Genomic DNA, 22,351 nt, shown 5'->3' on the forward strand with positions numbered 1-22,351 from the left:
CTGAAGCTGGGCAGGGCTTTATCTGGGAGCCGGTGGCTGCTGAATAATGAATTCTGACTCCATCTGCACTGCTAGGCTGCACACAGGGCACAGTGCGCGCGAGCACACGCGCGTGCACACACACACACACACACACACACACACACACACACACACACACACACACACACACGCTGGGCTGACAACTTGGAGGGGCGGAGGCTGGCAGGGCTGTGAGTCTCTGTGAGTCGCTGGAAGGAGCAGCTCAGCTTGGTTGCCTTGGTCTCTGTGGGCAGCAACGCAGGGGAGAGGAGGAGGAGGAGGAGGAGGAGGAGGAGGCAGCTGAGAGGAGGGAGGTGTGTGCGCCGCCGAGCAGCGCTCCATCCCCAGAGATCGCTCCTTCCCCAGCTCGGCTGCTCCCGCCTGGCAGTGCCCAGGATCCCCACGCCAGCATGGCCCTGCTCGTCCACCTCAAGACGGTCTTGGAGCTGCGGGGCAGAGGCGACCGGATCGCCAAAGTGACTTTCCGAGGTAGGGAAGGCCCTGACTTATGGGGACCCCAGCTCTGGGCTGACGGGATAGGGCAGGGAGGGGAGGATGGACTGGAAAAGTTCTAGTAGGGTTAGGGCAATGAGGCTTCTCGGGAGCAGCCAGCCAGCCCCCCTGGCCTGACTAGCCATTGTGATTTCTTGAAAATCAGGGTTCCCCATGTTTCCACGTCTGCATGTCTGTCTCTCCCTGCACTTGCCAGTGTGCCAATGCCTTGGTGGGGGGGGGGTGGAGCCTTCCACTTGCAGGAGGTCCTGGGAAGGCAAAAGTGAGGACCCCACTCCTGGGCTGAGGGGCACTCAGCACTGAGGGGCCCAGCGCTGCAGAGTCTCTCCCTCCCCTTCTTCCTCTCCCTCCTGCAGAGAGTAGGGTTGGGTCTACATCCTAGAAGACCCAGGAAGCTCCCAGAAACCAGCATGACGGGGATACCATTGGCTTCTCAGAGGTCTCTCTGTGGGCAGGGATCCTGAGAACCCCACCAGCCTCCCTCTCTGCCGGTTCTTTTCCTCCTGTCCTCCCACACAGCCAGTGACCATTTAGCATGATCCATGTGCCAAGGCTGGGGACTGGGCATGACCCAGGCCCTGCCCTCAATGAGCCCACATCCAATGGGGTAGGAGGACCAATGGGCAGACAACAGTACAGGTATGTGATACGGTGAAGATGGGGATGAGGGTAGTGTGTGAGCTCCAGAAGCAGCACCCTGACCTAGGCTCGGGGAAGGGTGGTCAGGGAAGGCTTCCAGGAGGAGGTGACACCTCAACTGAAACCCAAGGAACCAGCAGGAGAGAGCAAGGCGAGGAGGTAAGGACAGAGCAGGCAGAGGGGACAGGATGCTCAAGGCCAGGAGAGGAGCTGGAACATGGAAACAGAGGCTCCATGGGGCTGGTGCGAGAATTGAGGCGGGAGAGATGGGCAGAGCCCAGGAGGCAAAGCCACCCTCACCCGGAGGACCGTGGGAAGTCCCTGAAGGTTTTTAAGCAGGGAAAGACAAGGCCAGGATTACTTCTGCTTTTTACCCACCCACCTCTGCCTCTGCCTGGCCACAGCTCAGCCCCCTGGGCCATGGGCATCTCTGGCAGCCTTTGAGCAAAGGCTATGGTCCTCCTCACTAGACCCCCTTTCTCCCCAGAGAGGGGTCTGAGGGTTGGGGTGGGGTGGGAGAGTAGGGAGCGAGGAAGGAGCTGAGAGAACCCACTAGATTGAAAAGACAAATGAGCATCGAGGCCCAGGCTGGACACACATCTTCACCTGTGTCAGGAGTGAGAGGTGAGACCCAGGGTCAGCCTTATCAGGAATTCTCCAGCAGTACCCCCAAGCCCCCACATCACCCCCTAGTCCGGCCAGCTCCGGGCACGGGGCCCTGGCTTGTCTACGCTGCAGCCTGCTGTACATAGGGAAGGGCAGGGGCTGGGGGTTCGCAGAGTCCCTGCTGGCAGGAAGGAAAGGAAGGGCTGGCCAGGCTGCCTGTTGCTTCCCACACCAGCCCAGACTGCCTTCTCTGCAGCACCCTGGGACTCCGCATCTCAGCGTGACACCTGCTGGCTCGCGCTGGCTTTAGAGAAAGGAAGTGTGTCCTTTCATCAGTGACATGTGTCCCAGTGTTGGACAGACAGCACAGCATTTGGCTCTCTAGCTACAGGTCGCTGTGTGGTTGCAGCTATGGCAGGACAATCTGAGGCTGCACAAACAAGTCCCATTCGCAGGCAGAGAAAGCAAGGCTGGGTCTTAAAGAGATCTGCATGGCATTGGTGGAGGGACCAAGGCATGATGGCCCCAGCTCACAAGACCTCACCCCCAGTCCTGGTTCCTCCACCCTGAAAGCCTTTATTCCTTCCTGGTCAAGGGGGTGAGCACTTAATCTACCTGAAGCCCACCTTTTTCTCTGAGCAGTGGGGCTGGTCCTCCAGCTTCAGTGGACCACACAGGAATTAGACTATTTGCAACCCATGCCCTCTGGACTGAATGGAGAAATCCACTTCCAAGCTCCTCAGCGGCAGCAGGTGGCCACAGGCAGAGCTCCTGGGGAAGAGGGTTGGGTAGCAGAAACAGGCAGATGGCAAACAGGTTTCCAGAACCAGAGAAGCCCCGGCCATTCACCTGCAGCAGCCAGCAGTTGACAACTCTAGATGCCCCAAAAGACCAACACTAACTACAATTCAGAAGGAACTAACTCATTCTAGAATGTTCCACAGTGTCTCCTGACACATACAACTACTGGTGTCCAAGCAAATATACCCTGCAGGCAGAAATGAGAAGCTGGTGAACAATCAGAGGGAGATGCTGGCCCTGAGCGTCCCAGATCCCTTGAGTGAAACTCAGTGCCAGGTTGGGTGAGGGACTCCTAGGTGAGTTGTGCGTGGCCCAGGTAGACCAGTCTAGCTGATTGCCTTTCTGTGCTGTGCCACCTGGGACACTTAGGAAAGAGCCCTCTGGGGCTGTGGTGGAAAAATCTCCAGATATGGCATCAGAAATCCTGGGTCCTACCAGGGTTCTGCCACTTACTTCACCTCTCTGACCCTCAGTTTCCTCATCTGTAAAGTGGGCATGATGATAAGACCCACCTCACTAGGTTGCTTCAGTGAAGCAATAGGTACGGGAGAGTTTGAGGAAAGAGCATGGAAACGACCGATGTGTTTGTGAGGTGGCTGTTCCACTGCCACTTGGGGCAGCTGCTGGCTTCTGAGTCATCTTCTCTCGAGCCCAACTTCCTTCTGTCAACCAGGAGTGATTAGAGAGGGCACCATGTGAGCTATAAATAGGGGAGGAGAGCATGTCTGAGGGGTTCCCAACCTGTGCCAAGAAACTGGCCTGGCCCCTGCTCTGTAGGGCCCCCAGCTGAGATGTTCCACAGGAACCCGGGCCTGGGGCAGACCACCCCGGAGGCCCCCGTTCCCATGTGGGCTAGGCATGAACCAGCTTTGTCCCTGGCCACCCCTCTTTTCCCATCACCCAGGTCAGCTGGCCATCTTACTACCCTCAGGCGCACTCCTCATGCACCACCCAGCTCCATCTGTAGCTTGTGGCTCTTACTACCCCAACCACCACTCTTAATCTGGTCCTGCCCTTATTCCTTCACTCACTGACTGCGCTGATGTTTGTGACCAGGCCAGGAACCAGGCTGGGGATGAAGAAGACACAGGCCCTGCCCTGCTGGGTTGTAGTCCATTGAGTCAGACAGGAGGTACTAGAAGGTCTGGGCCTCAGTCCTCATCACGCATGTAGACCACAGAGCCTCAGGGCCTCCATGTCCCAGAAGCAAGATGGAGCCCATGGTCCGCATCTAACTCAGAGGTCTGCAGCCAGGATCAGGGGTGGGCTGCCTGGGGAGGAGCCATCTTGACTACAGGTCACTACTCAAAAGGAGGCAGTATTAGCTGAAGGTTTGCCCTTTTTCAACTCCCGAAGTAATTCCCAGCATCAGTCATAGAGCCATGGAAGGGCCTCTAAATTTCTCTAGTCCAACCATCTGCCCAGTTCTCAGCCCGGTTCAAACCCTCAGGCATGGGTCCCTGGGCTGTCAGAGAATGAAGTGACAGACTGCCTGGAGCCAGCCTCATGATCTTCTTTTTCTCTCCATCCCTGAGCTTTCAAAAAGCTGGGACTGGGGATTTTGATGAGTGAGATGGGTAATCTCTGGAGGCTGGATCCTATCTCCACGTAATTCACCTGACCTGGTAACTGGCACAGAGGTATACATTATCAAGCCTTTTGACTTTTCCTCCTTACCCCTCTCCCCACCCCACCCCACTGCGTTCCCACTACACTGAACTTTCTGCCATTCCTCCAAGATGCCAAGGGTTCTATGTCTCCAAGCCTTGAGACATCGTATTTCTTCTGCTGCCTCCACCTTGAGAACTTCCATTGATTCTGTGCATCCTTCAGGGCCCAGCTCAGCCATCACCTCCTCCACGAAGCCCTCCTCCTCCCTTGCAGTACTGTGTATGTGCTCCTCCCTCAGCTCACCTAGGGTGCTTTGCGGTTCAAAAACTGCCCCAGTTTGCATGCTGCACTAACTTTAAACACCTTCAAGACAGGGAACTGCTCCTAGTTCTTCTAATTGAGTCATCTGCTGAGCACTGAGCCTGGTCATCACAATGAATACGAAACAGTATGTCTTTGAGGTATTCACTCCCTAGTGGGTTTGAACTCTTCTTCCTCTGTGGCACTGACACTCTTTGGCACTGACACTCTTTGGCTCAGTATCCTCAACCGTGAACTGCTCCCACCCCCAGCTGTCTATCCAAGGGGGATCAGGGAGCCAAACACCCACATAAATTAATTCAATATGGATCATAAACTGAACATTTAAAAAAATACTATAAGCTTCTAGAAGAAACTATAGAATATTTTTATTATATTCTTGGGCTAGGCAAAGATCTCTTAAATGTTTCACTAAACATAAATCAATTTCACCAAAAATTGACAAATTGGATTTCTTAAATACCAAAAACTCCTATTCATCAAAAACACATTTTAAAATGTAATGAGAAAGAATCAGATGAAAATATTCACAACACATTTAAGAACGAGTAGCCAGAATATATAAGGAACCCTGACAAATCCATAAGAAAATGACAAATGACCACATTTTTTAAATAGTCAAGAGACTTAAACAGATATTTCAAAAAGTGAAATATAGAAATGGCCAATAAACACATGAAAGTGTGATCAACATCATTAGTCATCAGAGAAATGATACTCAAAACCAAAATAAGACATGATTTCACATGCACTAAAATGTAAAAGTCTAACAATGCCCAAATCTGGTGAGGATGTGGAACAATTACCTTTTTTTTTTTACACCGTGGATGGGATTGTAAAATGGTATAATCACTTTGGAAAACTGTTTGGCAGTTTCTTATAAAGTTAAACATACACCTGCACTCTGACCCAGTGATTCTGCTCTGGGATACTTCCCCAGGAGAAATGAAATGGTAGGTCCACAAAAATACTTTTGCAAGAATGTTCCCAAAGCGTATGTTTTACTCACAAGAGCCCAACATTGAAAGCAACCCCAAAAGTATCATGTAGAAAATGGATCAGCAAGTTGCGGAATATTCATACGACAGAAACTGCTCGACAATAAGCACGCATTACTGATACGTGCAACAACACGGGTGGATCTCAAAAGCATTACCTTAACTGCAAGAAGCTAGACACAAGAAAGTACATTCTGTACAAAACCATTTATACAAAGTTTAAAATCAAAAGTTAGAAATCGGAGCAGTGGTTTACCTAGGGAGGGTAGAGATTGACTGGAAAGTGGGGGACGAGGGGACATCTCAAGGCTTAGGAATGTTCTTGATTGATGGATCTTGATTGTATGGTGATGACACAAGTATACGCATTTATCAAAACTCATTGAGTTGTGTGCTTAAGATCTGTGAATGTAAAATTTACCCATTTAAAAAAAAAGAGGTAATCATCCTTAAAATACCTAAATCTTGAAAAATATTATATAAGATGAGGTAGAAAATGGTTCCTGATTATATACTACTAAAATAAGCTATAAAATGTGGTTAATGTTGGAGGAAACCATTTTTATACTTAAGACATAACTTACATGTCAAAAGGAGAAAGAAAACACTTTAGTAGAATAATAGCCATTTTTTAATTGGGTAATGAGCTGTGTACCAGGTGTAAGCACTTCATTTTCTCCATTTTATAGATGAGGAAACTAAGACAAAGACAGGTGAACTTCTTCGAGGGCACACGGCCAGCAAGCAGTAGAGCGGGGCTTTGAACTCAGAGTCTGGCTCACGAGTCTCAACCCCTGTCCAGTGGCCCCTTGTGCTTGTAAGAGACTTGATGCTTTACTCAGACGTTCACAGAAACAGTCTTTTGCTGACTTTCAGAGTGGTTCCAGGATGAAGGTTCGTCCAGGGTAATTGCCCCTCAGGGTAATTACAATGACTCTGAGACCCTGAGGGGTTGACTAGCCAGCTCTGGGCCTCCCAGCCCTGAGCCGCAATCCCAGGCCCCAAACCTGATTCAGCCTGGCTCTTTTTTCTACACACAGGGATGCCTGGGCCCTGCTTCCCCGCACTCATGGGAGTAGCTGGCATTCAGAAGGAACAGGTTGATCTGAACTGGGGGGGACTGAAAACAGTGGGGCCACCACTCTTGAGCTGCTGTGGAGGAAAGGGGGGTGAGGGTGGGACGTCACAGCGTTGCAGCAGGGAATGGGTGCTGGCCAGGCCGCCCTCCGTAGTGTCTTCCCAGGCAATGCAGACAGTCGGGTTTGGCTGGTTGTAAATAAACACCAAGAAATAACACTTACGGGTCTGGGTCACAAGCAGAGTGCTTTCCCTATTTCTCAGCTCACACAGGGGCAAGAGGAGTGTCCGGTACTGATACAGCCCAGAGGGCTAGGTCCTGAGCAAAACCATCATGTCCCCGAAGCTTATTCCCTTCCACTTTAGGATCTCCTCCCCCACCGTGTGCCCGCCCAGGACCCCAGAACGTCCCCAACTCCAGGTCTTCCTTGGATGGATGGGCTGCTCCCTGAGGGGAGACCCTTTTCCCTTTCACCTTCACCATCAGAACTCACCTGTCCTGTGTCTCCTTCCGGGCTCCATTCTCTGCTCTACACATTCAAACCTTTGCTCACATCACCGTTCTCTGCCTGACGTCCCTTCTCTCTCCCTTTCCCCAAGTTTCTCTGCATTTCTAGATTCTATCCGATCTTCCAGTGTAAATGCCTTCCTTGAGCTGCTAAGTTGAGATCATTTCTCCTTTTCCCGTGTTCTCATTTTACTTACACTTTTTTGCATGCCAACAACCAAATTTTGCCTTATGTAGTAGCCTTTTACATTCCTGACCTATCCCTCTTCTGGATTGTAACAAGATTGTTCAGGGAGCATCCCAATGCAAATTATCTTTGTACAACCCCTGGCCCACCCTCCTCCACAGCTGAATGGCTGTGCTGATGCCATGGGAACAGAAGACCCTCTTACGTGTGGGATGAATGAAGGCACATCGGCTCACAGCCCAGTCCCTACATGCTTGCCTTTTCTCGAGGTCTGGCTCTAGCAAGGTAGACTGTCTGGAAGAGAGAACTGATCGGTGCAGATGGGATGTTTTGTACCCTTAAGTCACATCACATGAAAGCTAGCACTCCATTCTGCACACGAGACAAGAACTTCAATTAGGAGTATGAATAGTTAAAAACAGCAAAGGACATATGACTTACTTCTAGTAAGCTTTGGACTCCTGTGGCCCTCCATTTGGGTATATCTGATGTCGTGGCACCTATTACAGTTGTGCGCACAGAGTCTGCAATCCAAACTTCATTTATTGACTCAAGGAGGACTTTATTTCAAACCAAACAGCTCAGCTATCCCACGAGCCTCCAAAGGAAGAAGGATGCTGTTCAATTTTCCCCACCTAATCCGCTCACTCTATTCACAAAAGCCTCTCCACTGCAGGGAACAAGGCTATTTTCTTTCTCTCAAGCCTTATTCTCAATCTCTGTGGCGACAAGGGTGATTGGATATTGGGATTTTAAATGGTTTTGTCTGAAAATCATTTAAAAAGAAGCTGAAATGTCAAGACAGGTATTGAGTGGAATAGATGTTAAGTGGAAATGAACTTGAAATGAGAGATGGATTAGTAATCCCCATTGATAACTTGGAAGGGGTGACAGGGGTCCCAGGGGTCTGCCCTAATGAATAGAAAAAGACCACTGGAGTGATCTCTTCCCCGGTACAAACCCTCCTGAAAAGTGGCTTTCCCAACATGCTTAAGGACATTCTGTTTTCTTAATAAGTTGTCCTTCCCACTGTTTCTTTACCATTGATTTGATTTTTTTTTCAGCAGAACTTTTTTTTTTTAATATCTAGAGGTAAAATTTAGCTCATACTGTTTGACAATGTTCACCACATTTAAATCCCCAGAGCCTGAGACAATGAGGCTTTTACACAGCCCTTCTGTGTACATTCTGCAATGGCTGATTTCAGGGTCTTTTACGTCCTCTCTAATGAAGCTGTAGGAAATATGCAGCCGGGGCCGGTTTGAGTCCTACATTCAAACCCTGATATCAACTGGGCCGCTCCCTCCCCACCTCCTTTTTGGCTGGGTTGCTCAGTTTCACTCTGGGGAAACCCTTGAACACAGACTCATCCAGGCTCATTACCATCTTCCAGGATGAAAAGGCCTTTGATTATTCAGAGTAGCAGGTCCTTGGGGGAAGCCCCCAGTGCACAGCTATGCTCACCTGATTCTCAATTAGCATTGCATGTTGCCTGTGGGAAAAATTAAAAGCTCAGGCACCACCCCTCATGCTTCCCTCCCCTCCCCAGCCTGCCTTGCGGTTTGTGGTTGAGATTTTTCTTTTCAGTTTTTTGTTTCGTTGTGTTTTATCCCCAGCTAGTGCTAAAGAGTCTTTCTTTCCCATCTGTCTACTTCACCTCTATTTTCTGTGTCTATAGCTTTTGCCTTATAGCTTCTTCCTCATTATCTTGGGTGCAGTCCCTCCTTATGTGCCTCCATCCTCCAACACACACACACACACACACACACACACACACACACACACACACACACACACCACACACACACCCCACACACACACACTTCCTCAGACCATGAACCTGAGTCTGGCATCAAACCCCTGACCTCTTCCTTGTCAGCTTTGTACTGAACTAGGACTTGCTCCTGAATTCTAAAAACCAGGCAGGCCTCAGATTTCTGTACCAACTCTCTTATTATCCAGATGAGGCAACAAACGCCAGGAGAGATAGGGGAGTGGGATGGAGCTCTGTCACCGCCAAGGGTCACAGAGGGCTCAGTCCAACTCCTCCCTGGTCTGGCGCTGGTCTGCTGGGTCTCCAGCATTACCATGGGGAGAAAAGACAGCGTGCTCCCCCACTGCCAAGTCTCTCCTGGGTCCCCAGCCTGCCCACCAGCGACAACCCAAACTAACCCTCAGAGTGGGACTGAGTTCAACCTGGAGGTAGCCTTTCAGTGAAATGGTTTGCTAGTTTAGGTTGGTGGGGATTTAAAAGCCTTCTTTCAACTACAGAAGTGAAACACGGTCATTGAAAAAATGTCAAATTCAAGTGTATGCAGTAAAAAACCAAAGGATACTGCTTTCAGTCTCTTTTCACTCCCCCTGCTCAGTGATAACCACTTTCAATGGTTTGAGACTTTCATCCATTCACCTATAAAACAATTAGGCTTGGATTTTTTTTTTAAATAAACAGGATTCTATTATACATTCTACTTTTTTGGTGTACAGTCGACAGATACTAATTTATTATTCCTAAATAATAATTTCTTTTTAGTCCACCCTATCTCTAGGTTTCTCCTCAAAGAAATTACAGCCTCTTCCATGTGTTCCCACCCCCACCCCACCCCCCAAAAAACAGTATTTATCCTTCCTTCTCTGAACCACTTCTCTATCTCATGCAAAATTGTGTCTTGGGGTATCGTATGGTGTTGGCCTGGTGACACATTCTGGTTCCCTGCCCTCCGCTACTAGACCGTCAGCCCCCTGAGGGCAGGGCCCTGTGCACTTTATCCATCCCTCTGTCTTAAGTCTCCAGAAGGTGGCTCCGTATGTCTAGACTCCAGTGAATGTTTCTCAAAGTGAACTGGACTGACCCATGTCTCCTCCCCTGCCCTCCTTCTCTCCTGGTTGTGGTTCTTGCAGCAACCTGGGCCTGTTCTGACTGGATGGGCTAGAAAAGTGGGCAGCCTTACTTTGCCTCAGTGGGTGGTGTATGAGTGTGGGGTGGTGGTGGGGTCCGGGGACATGCAGCCCCTCTCACACTCTCTTTCCCGTGCCAGTAGGAAAAGGAAAGTAGAGGAAAGTTAAGGCCCTTCTTATGGGAAAGAAGGCCTGGGATGTGTCTGGTTGTCCCAGGGCTGGCTGCAGACATAGTTCTAGAAGAGAGCTGTCAGCTGGGAAGCACCCACGCCCTCGGGGCCAGGCTTCTGCTCAGAGGAGCTGCAGGCCAGGGAAAGCCAGTAGAGCTGCAGAGGCAGCAAACGGAGGCCAAGAGAGCCCCTGGGAATGCAGCACAGTGGAGGAGACACCGGGGTTCCATTCCCATGTCTACCTCTGACCAGCCTGGTGCCTTCCTGTACGTTAGTGTCCCCCTTGTCAGATGGAGCTAATGGCCTTTGACCTGCCTGCTTCACGGGGCTGCTGAGAGGGTCAGACAAGGCAATATGGGAACTCCCCTCATCCTGGAGGGTGCCATACAGATAGGAGGTCCCAGGGTTGTTAACAAGGGCTGCGTGAACCCCAATGCTATAATGATGACTCCCAGGGCAAGAGATCTGACCCCAGCTTGTGATCCAGGGTGTCTGACTCTAATTTCCTCTTTCCCCCACCCAGGGCAATCCTTCTACTCCCGGGTGCTGGAGAACTGTGAGGATGTGGCTGACTTCGATGAGGTAGGATACTCTTGGGGCAGCACCAGCCCCCACCCCAGGGGGGAGCCAGCACCTCCCTTTCTCCTGGGGCAATTCTGGGCCTACACCCTGAGGGGCGGCTTGCCCAGAGCTCCTCACTTCCTGGGAGGAGGCTCCCTCCCCACCTCCACCCTCCACCTCTGTGCAGGAGAGCCCCATGCAGAGCGACTGTCATTGAGAAGGGCCAGCTGGACTCATGCAACAGGCCTAGAGGGGCTTCCTCCCCTGGCATGTTGGGGGCTAGGCTAACCCACCTGGCTTCCAACAAACATGGTCTCACATGGACCTCACCCTTTCCTCTCCAACAGCTGGTGGGCTACCTCTCCCACTGCGTGTCCCCAGGAAGCTTTTTTATTCTTATGAACAAACCTCGGGCTCAGAGGTTGAGAAAATCATTTGTCTCCACTTATGGCACATCATCTCATTGGTCCCTTCAAGGTCCCCTCTTGGTTTTCCACATGTAAGTAGGGATGGATGGATGGATGGATGGCTGCATTCTCTTTCATCTCTATATTCTTTCCCTCAAAGACAACCATCCAAGTGTATTTAGTGTGTGTATCTTTTGATTTCCTGTGTGTTCTTACAACATTGGTGGTGGTGTCTCATGAGCATAAAATTTTACTCAAATGGTGTCATGTTATGTATTTCACTTTGTTTCACCAAGCACCATTTTTTAAAATATTTTTTTAATTGAAGTATAATCAGTTTACAATGTTGTGTCAATTTCTGGTGTACAGCACAATGCTTCAGTCAGATAGGAACATACATGTATTCATTTTCATATTCTTTTTCACCGTAAGTTACTACAAGATATTGAATATAGTTCCCTGTGCTATACAGTATAGACTTGTTTATTTTAGATATAGTAGTTAGTATCTGCAAATCTTGAAATTTATCCTTTCCCACCCCCTTCCCCCCCGGTAACCATAAGTTTGTTTTCTATGCCTGTGAGTCTGTTTCTGTTTTGTAAATAAGTTTGTCCGTTTTTTTTAGATTCCACATATAAGTGATATCATATGGTATTTTTCTTTTTCTGGCTTATTTCACTTAGAATGACATTCTCTAGGTCCATCCATGTTGCTGAAAATGGCATTATTTTAGTATTTTTTATGGCTCAGTAGTATGAGCACCATTTTCAAGTTCCATCCATCTTGATCTGTTAAGCTATTGCTCCTACAGTACAGTACAGACGGGACACATCCAACACACATTAGGGTGACCAGTCGTCCTAGGACTTGCCTGGGACTTATGGGGTTCCTGGGACACAAACTTTCAGGTCTAAAAGCAGAAAAGTCATGGTCAAGCCAGGGTGAGTTGGTCACTCTATCTACCAGTCCTGTGCACTCCCCTTCCCCCACACAAGGAACTCCTAGCTTGCCTCAACTCCCTACCACCAGACATGCAATGGCTATTCCTATGTTCATCTCCTTCGGACCTGGATGAGCACTTCTCTGGGATATACACCAGGGTCAGGAATCGCTAGCTCACAGGCCATGCATACACTTGATCTGACCGGGACGGTCACGTCTGACACTTCACTAGCGGTGCCTGTTCCCACATTTTCTTGTATACCTGGTGTTATCCAACTTTATGATTTTTTTCACCAGTCTAACAGTGATATCTCATTTTTGTTTTAAAGATACATTTAAAGATTCTTCTTTTGTGAATTGTCTGCCCATATTCTTGGCCCTTTTTCCCTTGTATGTTCTAGATACCCACTCCTTGTTTTTAGATATTGAAATGTCCTCTCCCAGTCTGCCATCTGTCTATTAACTTTGTCCTGATGCACCTCATTGACTAGAAATTCTTAATTCTGGTGTGTTTTCAAGTTTTGTTGAAGAAGTCTTTACAATCTTCTAGGTTACAAATATATTTTCGTGCATTTCTGGTTTTATAGTTGTACCTTTTACCTTGTATGTGGTTTTAGATAGGGGTCTATTTTTATTTTTCTCCATATAGGGAGCCACTTTTCCTAACATCAACTTTCTAAGCAGTCAATCATCTTCTCTACATTTATTGTATATTAAGGTCTATGTCTGAGCCTTCTAGTCTATTCCTTTAGTCCATCTGTCTGTCCTTGAACTTTACTACACTGTGTTAATAAATATGGCTTTTTAAAAATGTCTTAATATCTGATGAGGCAAGATCTTTACCCTCCTTTTTTTCTGTTTTTTTTGGGGGGGGGCGGTTGGTAATTAGGTTTATTTATTTATTTATAATGGAGGTACTGGGGACTGAACCCAGGATCCTGTTCATGCTAAGCACGTGCTCTACCATTGAGCTATACCCTCCCCCTCTTCTTTTTTAAAGTTGACCTATTTGTGGATCTTTATCTTCCAGATAAATTTTAAAGTAATTTTATAAAGTCCTTCCAAAAACCAAATGGAATTTTGATTAAATTTTATTGAATTTAAAAATTAACTTAGGAAGACATCATTTTTAATAACATTAAATCATCCACTTCATCTTTTACTAGGATTTTTAAGTTCTCTACAAAGAAGTCTTATGTATTCTTGATTCTTTCCTAGATGCTTTAGGGCTTTGTTATCATGAATGGTATCTTATTACATTTTTCAGTTGACTGTTGCTGGCATAGAGAAATGCTCTCCTTTCCTTTTTAAGTCCCTCTTCTATCTGGCGAACTTGCTGAACTCTCATTCATTTTAATTCTCTATTGATTCTATGTTTTTATGTATATGATAATATTATCTACAAAAAGAAGTGTTTTATCTCTTCCTTTCCAATCTCACCTCCTCACTTCAATATCTTTCCACAGAGCAATGGCTGTGATCTCTTGTTCTATGTTAAACAGTAATGTTGATGGTGGGCATCCTTTCCGTGTTCTCCACGTTAAAGAGAATAAACGCATCTAAAGTTTTGTCATCAAATATAATTGTTGAAATAGGATATTATTATATAATCTTGTTTACTAGTTTACTAAGGGTTTTTATTATAAAATGTTGTTGAACTTCATCAAAAATATTTTTGCACCGATTGAGACAATCATGATTTACTCCTTTAGAATATTTCATAATGTATTATTTTTAGTACATGGGTAGATTCAATTAGCAAATATTTTTATTTAGGATTTCCACAGCTATGTTAATACAATTTTCGTAATTCAATAATACATAAAAATTTCTGGAACAACACAGATAAGATAGAAATTTACTTTTTTCCCTGACATTTTGGAAGAATCAAATGTAAAAACATTAAAGTCTAGACAGTTCGGGGAGAGGAGCTCTTTGACTCCCTTTTCACTTTCTTTATGTCTTCTTGCATCAATTTTGGATTTTTATATTTTTTTAGGCATTCTCACATTTTATCTAGGTTTTCAAATTCATTAGCACATATTTGATCATAATGTTTTAAAATCTTTTTTGTGTCTATAACTATTTCCCCCTGTTTATTCCATATATCATTTATTTGTGTTTTCTCTCTATATTTCTAGGTCAGTCTTGCTAAAGATTTTTTTTTTTAATCTTGTTAATCTTTGTTAAGAAACAGCTTTTGGCTTCATTAATCTCCCCTACTTTTGTTCTCCATTTCATTGATTTCTATCCTTTTCTTAATTATTTTCCTTCCGTCTATTTTATTCTGCTCTGTGACTCTTTTTCTAACTTCTTGTGTTGAGCACTGAACTCATTATTGTTAACTTTTTTGTTTCTTAATAAATGTATTTGAAGCTATAAATTTTGCTCTATATATGGTTTTAACTGTATCCTATAAAAATTTATGTATAACGTTTTCATTATTATTCAGTTTTAAATATTTCCTACATTCCTTTATGGTTTTCTTGTAAACTCAAAAGTTATACAGTAATACTTTATTTAGTTTCCAAATATATATGACATTATAGCTCCTTATTTTATTCATTTCTAATTTTATTGTGTTATCACAAATCATAGTGTGAACGATACCAATCATTTAGAATTTACTGAGACTTCTCTTACGGCCTAATTCATGGTCATAAATACTCCCTCTGCTTAAAAGGAATGTGTTCAGTGTAAGGCTGTATCTGTAGCTCAGTATAAGCTCAAGATTATTAGTTATTCAGTTCTTCGAATGTTCTGCTTTTTTTCTCTGGTTGATCTATCAGTTTCAATCACGATTTTAAAAAATCTGCTGCTACAGTTGTGATTTATGTATTTTTTCCTACAGTTCTGTCAAGTTGTTGCTTGATGTGTTTTGAAACTGTGTTACTCGTTGTCTATGTGTTCATTATGGCTATATCATTTTATTTTTCCTTCTACCAGGACTTAATATCCTTCTTTGTCTCTTGTGATCTTTTTGCATTAATTTCCATTTTGTCAGTTATTAAGATTGCTATCTCAGCCAACTTTGGTTCATTTTCCTGGTATATCTATTTCAATCCTTTTAATTTCTTGGATTAAATCCTTCAATCCAATTAATTCAATCCTTTTAATCTTTTGTCATGCTCTTATTTTCAATAATGCTGGTCTTTAAATTCAAATGTGTCTTCTTAGGGCATATATTATTAGATCTTATTTTCTTACCCAATATTAGAGTCTCTAGTTTTATCTATTTATCTCAAATAAAATTGCTATTGATACAAGACTTATTTCTACTGCCATCTTCTTTTCTATTTTCCATTTACTGTACTTTCTGTTTCTTTCTTTTTTTCCCTACTTTCCAACTTTCAACTGGATAGATTCTTCTGTTAGTTGAAAAGCTATACATTCTATTTTTGTTTTCAAAGTAGTTAAAAACACTGTACTCATGTGTGTGTGTCCCTATTGAGAGCTTATACAAATAAGTAATTATAATTTCTCCTAACATGACAAGTACCTTAATATTCTCCTGCCTCTTTGATTTCCCCACCTCAGTCCACATCCTCATGCTGACATTTTCTAGATTCGAATTTTAATTCTGTGTTCTTATGCATGTGTGTTCTCTTTTTCCATCATTTGTCTTAGCCATCTTTGTTGTTTTTTAAGACAATTGTCTTTACCAAGATACTTGATCACTTTTACTTCTCGTATCTCTAAAGAACCTCTTAGAATTGTTTTCCTTCTTATTTGAGTACCTTCTCCAGAAGCAATTTTAATTTAAATCTTTATGTAGCAAATCTTTGAAAGCTTTGTAAATCCTAGAATATATTTCTTATTTCTTCAAATTTGAATGAGAGTTTCACTAGACATGAGTCTAAGCTCAAAGCTCTTTCTGTCACAACTTCAGAAATGTCATTCCCTATGGCTGTTGAGAAGTCCAATGATCATCTGATTTTGTCTCTTTGTGGGTGATCATTTCTTTCTCTCTGGAAAACTTTGATATTATTAGTTTTTATTACAATGTGTCTATTGTGGATTTCCTTATCTTTCTTGTTCTGCACTACTTTGTGAGCGCTTTCACATCTAAGGCGTTTTGTCTTTCGTTTACTGTGGAAAATTCCATCTTGGTTATTTTTTCCAAACATTCAGTTTTTATATTGTTCTCGCCTCTGCAATTCGTGTGATCAGATGTCAGTATTTCTTCTTCTAGCTGCCACTTCTTAGCTTTTCTGGTTTCGTTTTTTGTTTGTTTGTTTGTTTGTCTATGAATCCTTTCCTACTGTGTGGGAGTTCTTTGAAGTGATCTTCGAATTTACTAATTTGGCCTTTTTTCTTACGATGCCCAGCCCTTGTTTCATATTGCTGATACATATTTTCACAGTCCATTTGTTCTAAGGATGCTCCAGTTGGCGTGTACTGTTTAGTATGTTGTCTTTCTTTCATAGGAGAGATTCTCTCTCAATCTCTTTACTTCGCTCTGTTTACGCCCCCCTGGTATCAGCTAGTCTGTCTGGTGATGAGTAATGAAGACGCATCATCAAAGCTGCTGTGTCAGTCCCTTGGGGTTAAGGGCGGGCACGAGCACCAGGGGAGCCCCAGTCACCACGGAAATAGAGTCCGGGTCTCATCTCTAAGCCTTTAAGGAGAGACATGGTTGACAGAAGGAAGTCCTGACTTTTAACAAACTAGCTCTGGGGATTCAGTGAGAGAAAGTATGAGGCAGCTGGTCTATCAACATCTATTTATTAATCTTCATTCCAGTCGGGCTTTTGTCACAATGTTATCAGTAAAGGAGCAGGCAATGATTGCCCCAAGGTACTGCCAGGGAGAGAGCGAGCAGAACGAACAAAGACTTCCTCCAACCTATTCTCCCACTGCTGAGTCCACCCTCCCCTTCCCCCGAACCTGAATGGCTGCAGCTTCCCCAGCCCAGGCGCCAGCTCGCAGGGCCTGCGGTCTCCCTGCGCTTCTCACATTCCTTTGTCTGCTTGTTTGTTACTTCCCAGAATCCATATTTCTCTCTTGCTTCTGTTGTTTCTCCAGGGTTGACTTTGGGGTGACACAAAACAGCAGCTCTGCTGTGACCCCAGAAGAGCTTACCCCAACTTTCCTGGGCTTTGCCTCTCACATCTGGCTCTGTTTGGGCTGGGAATGGCCTCATGGCCCCTGTTCCCTTTGAGGTTGGCATTTAGCTGAGCAGCCTCCAGGCTGAGGGGCCACCCAGAACTGCTGTCTCCTCCTCACCCAGGGCCCATCCAACACAGTGCTGCTGTGTCCATAGTCCCAGAGCTGTAGACACAGGGGAGCAAGATCTGAACCTTCTCGCCAGGCTCAGGAGCCACCACTGACCATCACAGCCCCCAAAGAGCACCGTCCCCAGAGAGAGTTCTGTTCTTGCCTTTTCCACCTCCTGGCCGTGTGACTTTCGGCCTCAGTTTCTAAGCCTCAGTTACCACATTTGTCAAATGTGGCTGATAATCCGTCTGAAGTCTCTTCATGGTTCATGAAGTAAAACTATGAACACAGCGAGGGATTCAGGGAGCCAGTCCTGCGTATTCAGCCTGATGTCTCAGCCTCAGCCTCAGCCCACTGCACCACCTACCCAGTCCACTTCCTCAGTCAGGCCCTGAGAGGGAGGGCCTGGTTGGGTGTAGATGCAGGCAGCCTGGCCCAGTCTCTCAGTCCTGCCTCTCTGGGCCTCTGCCCCCAGTCGGCCAGGCAGAGCATCTGACTCCCTCTTCCTCACCAAGTCTCCCAGGGGACATGTCCACCCAGGCCTCCAGCCGGCAAGCAACCTGATTCCCCTTCCAAGGGCACTGTCACTCTTTTCCATTAAGTGCACCCTGGAACACCTGAGCCATGGGTATACATGACATTCCAAGTTAATCACCGCATCCTTCCTCTTCCCAATGCACAGGGCAGCAGGAGAGTCAGTCCAGCCACGCACCAGCACGGGACCACATTCTGAGCACCTAACGTGTGCCCGGCCCAGGTAGAGATATCCCAGAGGGAGAGGCAGGCAAACAGCACACACACATCCCCACAGGCACTTGGGCACAGGGGAGCCTCTGGGTCAGCGCGGAGAGACCAGGGAGTTACGAGCAAAAGCACGTGCTAAGATCAGAGAGGAGGTGCGAGGTGGGGAGAAGTTGCTCTCACCTGGGGAAAGTTCTGCGTACCCGCGGGCAGACAGGGAAGTTGCTGGTTGTCACAATGGAGAACCTACCAGCACTTGGTGGAATGGGAGCAAAGATGCTAAGTGACAGGAACTTGCCCCTCACTTCCCCGCTGGGCAGCCCCATGGGAAGATCACAGCAGCAGTTTCCCACAGTGGCAGCATGCTGCTTCCTGAGCAAGCTGTTTCCATCCAGTCTCCACAGGAACCTACAGGTGATGAAACTCCGGCTCAGAGTTGATGAAACTCACCTTCCCACGGTGACAGCTGTAAGCAGCAAAGCCAGGATTCTAGGTCTACACTTAGATGAGATTCTAAGCCCCCTCTGAATGCAGCAGTAAAAACTCCTTGGCCTGACCCCCACCGCCCCTGCAAGGCCTTACTGGGGTATCTCCACACCCCTGCCTCCATTTCTCCTTCTAAGAAGCAGCTTGCAGCCTGGCTGCCACTGGTCTGCAGGGCACACCCCACAAAGCACCAGCTCCCACCTCCTGCTTGGGGAGGGCCCAGGGGTCTCGCCAAAGAGAGCCTGAAGCTGCACCCATACTTACCCCTGTCTCCCCAGCCTGGGTGGACATGTCCTAAACTCCCTGGCTAGTCCCTGAAAGAACCAGCCTGTCAGTGATTCCAGAATAAGCTTGGAAAAGGAAACTCAACTATCCCGCTGAAGGCCTCTGGACTTCTGAGAAAGTCTCTTTTCTCACCATTACTGTGTCTGGGACCTTTGGGAACCAGCTCAGTGAGGTATAAACCCATTAGTCTTGGAGTCATGAGACCTGGGCTGCAGTCCTCACTGAGGTGTTAACAAACCCTGTTTCTTTGGGCTGGCCACTGAACCTCTCTGGGCTTTGGATTCTCCTTTTGTAAAATGGGGATAACCTCCTTGCTCTGCCACTTTACAGAAATAGTGTGTGGCTGAAAATGAAATAAAAGACATGAAAACAAATTATTTCTCCCTCCTCTGCTCAGACAAGGATGAGAGGGGCTGCTGCAGGCGGGGCAGAGGAACCTGAATGGGGAGGAGGTTGAGGGACGGGAACATGGAAGACAGACAATGCTCTGTACAACAAAGGTGGAAACAGAGCCTGGACCTGGTGTCTCCTTTCCCGGAGGCTGGAATCTGAGATCCTGCATTTAACCTGCAATATGGAGAAGCTAGAGAGAGAGAGAGAGAGGCAGACAGACAGCCTTTGTGCTGGGCCAGCAGCCAGCAGAGGCCCCTGAAGGGGTGGGGGCAAGGGGTAGGAATGGCCACGCCCAGTCCAGCTCAAGCCAGTTTGGTTTGGCCTTAACCAGGCTCTCTGTGGACCTGATCCCCCAAGAGAGGCCAGAATAACAATAGTATTTGTAGGAAGAAGAGCAGCTGCTGTGTGCTGAGCACTTGGTAGAGGGCAGGACGGGCTGAGAGTGTCCACAAGCGTTATAACTCACTGCAGCGCACTGGGCTGGCGTCAGCCCAGGCGATAAGTAGCAATCAGGATTTGAACCCAAGTCTAATTCCAGAGCCTATGGTCACTTGCAAAGTGGACAAGGCTCAGTCCCGCCCACAAGGGGCTCAGTCCAGTAGGGAGATGGACCCAGTACAGACAAATACGGACTATAGGCTTTCTGAGCCCAAGGGGAGGGCATCAGCAGGGAAAGTGGAGGGTCAGAGGGACCTGATCTTATCTGCCCCTTTTGCTTGTACCTGGAAGTCAAGGCTATGAGCTCCATGGGACCAGGAACATACTTTCTGCTTCATCATTGGCCTGGCACTCAGCACTGGGGAATATTGCTGCGTGAAAGAATGAACAAAAGGATAAACCCAGCTGGAGTCCTGGGTCTTTAACTTCCCCAGACAGTCTCTTTTCATTTCACTCTAAAGCTTTGCAACACATCCTAAGATTTTTCCCTCCCAAAATCTAGAGGACTGTCCCTTTAAGGACATTGCGTTGCGGATTTTGGTTGGTTTCAAACCTCGCTGATGCAGCTCAGGGTAATCCAGGTCATTCTCCATCTTGCATCAGGGAAACCTTTCCATGGAGTCCTAGATTGCTGGGGCTGATAGGATGCAGAACTCTGCTACCTTGGCCAGCACCTGCCAGGTCACATCCAAGTCTAGAGCTGGTGAACTGGGTCACAGCTCCACACTCCCAGGGCTCCTTGAGAACCCCTTCAGACAGAGGTCCTCTTCCATCCTCCTGCCCCTAATGCTTGCTGCCTTACTTCCGTCAACATTCCTGTCACAGGCTGCAATTTCAGGTCTATGTCTGTCTCCAGAACTACCCAGGAGCTCTTGAGAGACATCCCTGCATCTCCACACAGAGCCTGGCACACAGAAGGTGCTCAGCAAACGTATAAGATGCTCAGTAAACATACAAGGTGCTCAGTAGACATACAAGATGCTCAGAAAATGTTTGTACCTGCATGGGGCTTGCTGGCTATGACAATTTGAGTCACAGTGTTTAGCTCCTACGACCTGAGTCCCCCAGCGTGTTTAGATGCTGAAGTGGGCGGGATCTTAGATAAAGTGTGGGTTCCCTCAGCCAGGTCACTGGGCTGCTGATCTTTAGGGCATCTCCAGAAGTAGAAGGCACAACCCCCAGCTGTTGTGGCTGTAGGAAGAGAATTATGCCAGTGCGGCCTCAGGCTGGAGAGAGGCTCTCTGTCCCCAGTAGCCCCCTGCAGTCCCTGCAGTGTCCCTCCCCAACGATGCCAGACCTTGCACCAGCTCCTGGAACTGACAGCAACACAGTGAGAATCACTGTACCAAACCACCATGTTGATTAGCTCTTACCCTGAGCTGGGTTCTATGCTAAGTGCTTCATCAGCCTCACAGTAACCCAGAGAAGCAGTACTGTGGCTTCACAATCATGTTACAGGGAAGGAGGGGGAGGGATGGAGAGGGGAACTCACCCGCCCTCACCCACAGGCTAACCGTGAGCAGCACTGCAGTCAAGGCAGACATTGGAAGCCTATTTGTTGAGTGCCTACCATGTGCCAGGCCCCGTGCTGGGTGCAGGGAGACCCCAGTGAATGAGACAAGAATGGGCCACCGGCTCTGCTCAGGCTCTGGACTGCTAAGTGAGACAGTCAAGCTATCCCAGGAATTTTGGAGGCAGCAGGAAGGGAGGGAGCTGTTGTGTAGAGAGACAAGGCCTAGGCTTGGAGCCAGTTCTGCCACTTTTGTTAGTCCTCCCTGACAGGAGTCTGACTCTTAGAGAGAGGCACAGGTAGCATGGGTGACTGTCACAGTCACCTAGTGCTGTGTAACAAACCATTCCAAAGCTCAGAGAAGTTGACAGGCCAAGTCAGAAAGATATCATCAGAAAGTGATGGAGGGAGAGGTCAGGGAGGTGTGAGGGTCAGCCCCACCCAGGTACTCAAGCTCCCACAGGAAAAAAGAAACAATTGAATAAAACCAAATTAAGTCACACCTCTGATTTCTGCAGTGCTGAGTCACTGACAAAATCCTGTTTCTGTGTGATCCCATTTGGTTCTCTGCACAGCTCTGTAAGGGAGATTCTGCCTCCCTCTCCTCCCCACCCCCACTTTGCAGATGAGGCAGCTGAGCGCAAGGGAGAGGGACAGGCATGGCCTCGAGGCATGAAGCTACCTAGTGGCAGAGCCAGGACTACAACTCTTAGAGTTGGCAGAAGAACTAAGAGAAGTGACCAGCGGGCAGGTCCTTCGTTACTCAGTGGAACTCACTGCTGCCCACGGGGCGCAGTGGATGTCGGCTGCGGCTGCATCGGCTGAGTGGAGGTTGGCAGCGTTGAGAACCACTGAGCGAGAGACAGGGACAGAGACAGAGGCAGAGAGACAGACACACTTCCAGTTTCCTGGTTCCTCTGTGTTCACCTAATTAATGTCATGCTTCAACACCCCCTTCCACTGCTGGTGCCATTTCCACAGCTCCTTTTCCTCCTAACCCCTCCCTCCTTCCCAGGCTAAA

General features: G+C 47.2%; 1 protein-coding gene across 2 annotated transcripts in view; it reads left to right on the forward strand.

Annotated features, from left to right (window-relative positions):
• Positions 1 to 309: 309 nt before the first annotated feature.
• OTOF (otoferlin) overlaps positions 310 to 22,351 on the forward strand; it is an 83,060-nt gene continuing 61,018 nt past the window's right edge. For both annotated transcript variants that reach the window (XM_064494670.1, XM_031466718.2), the window contains exons 1-2: positions 310 to 510; positions 10,874 to 10,932. In XM_064494670.1, coding sequence (XP_064350740.1) covers positions 432 to 510; positions 10,874 to 10,932 — 138 coding nt within the window. In that variant the 5' untranslated portion in view covers positions 310 to 431. The remainder of the gene's footprint in view (positions 511 to 10,873; positions 10,933 to 22,351) is intronic.

The sequence above is a fragment of the Camelus dromedarius genome, chromosome 15, assembly GCF_036321535.1.
Source record: "Camelus dromedarius isolate mCamDro1 chromosome 15, mCamDro1.pat, whole genome shotgun sequence".
In the NCBI taxonomy this organism is placed as follows: domain Eukaryota; kingdom Metazoa; phylum Chordata; class Mammalia; order Artiodactyla; family Camelidae; genus Camelus; species Camelus dromedarius.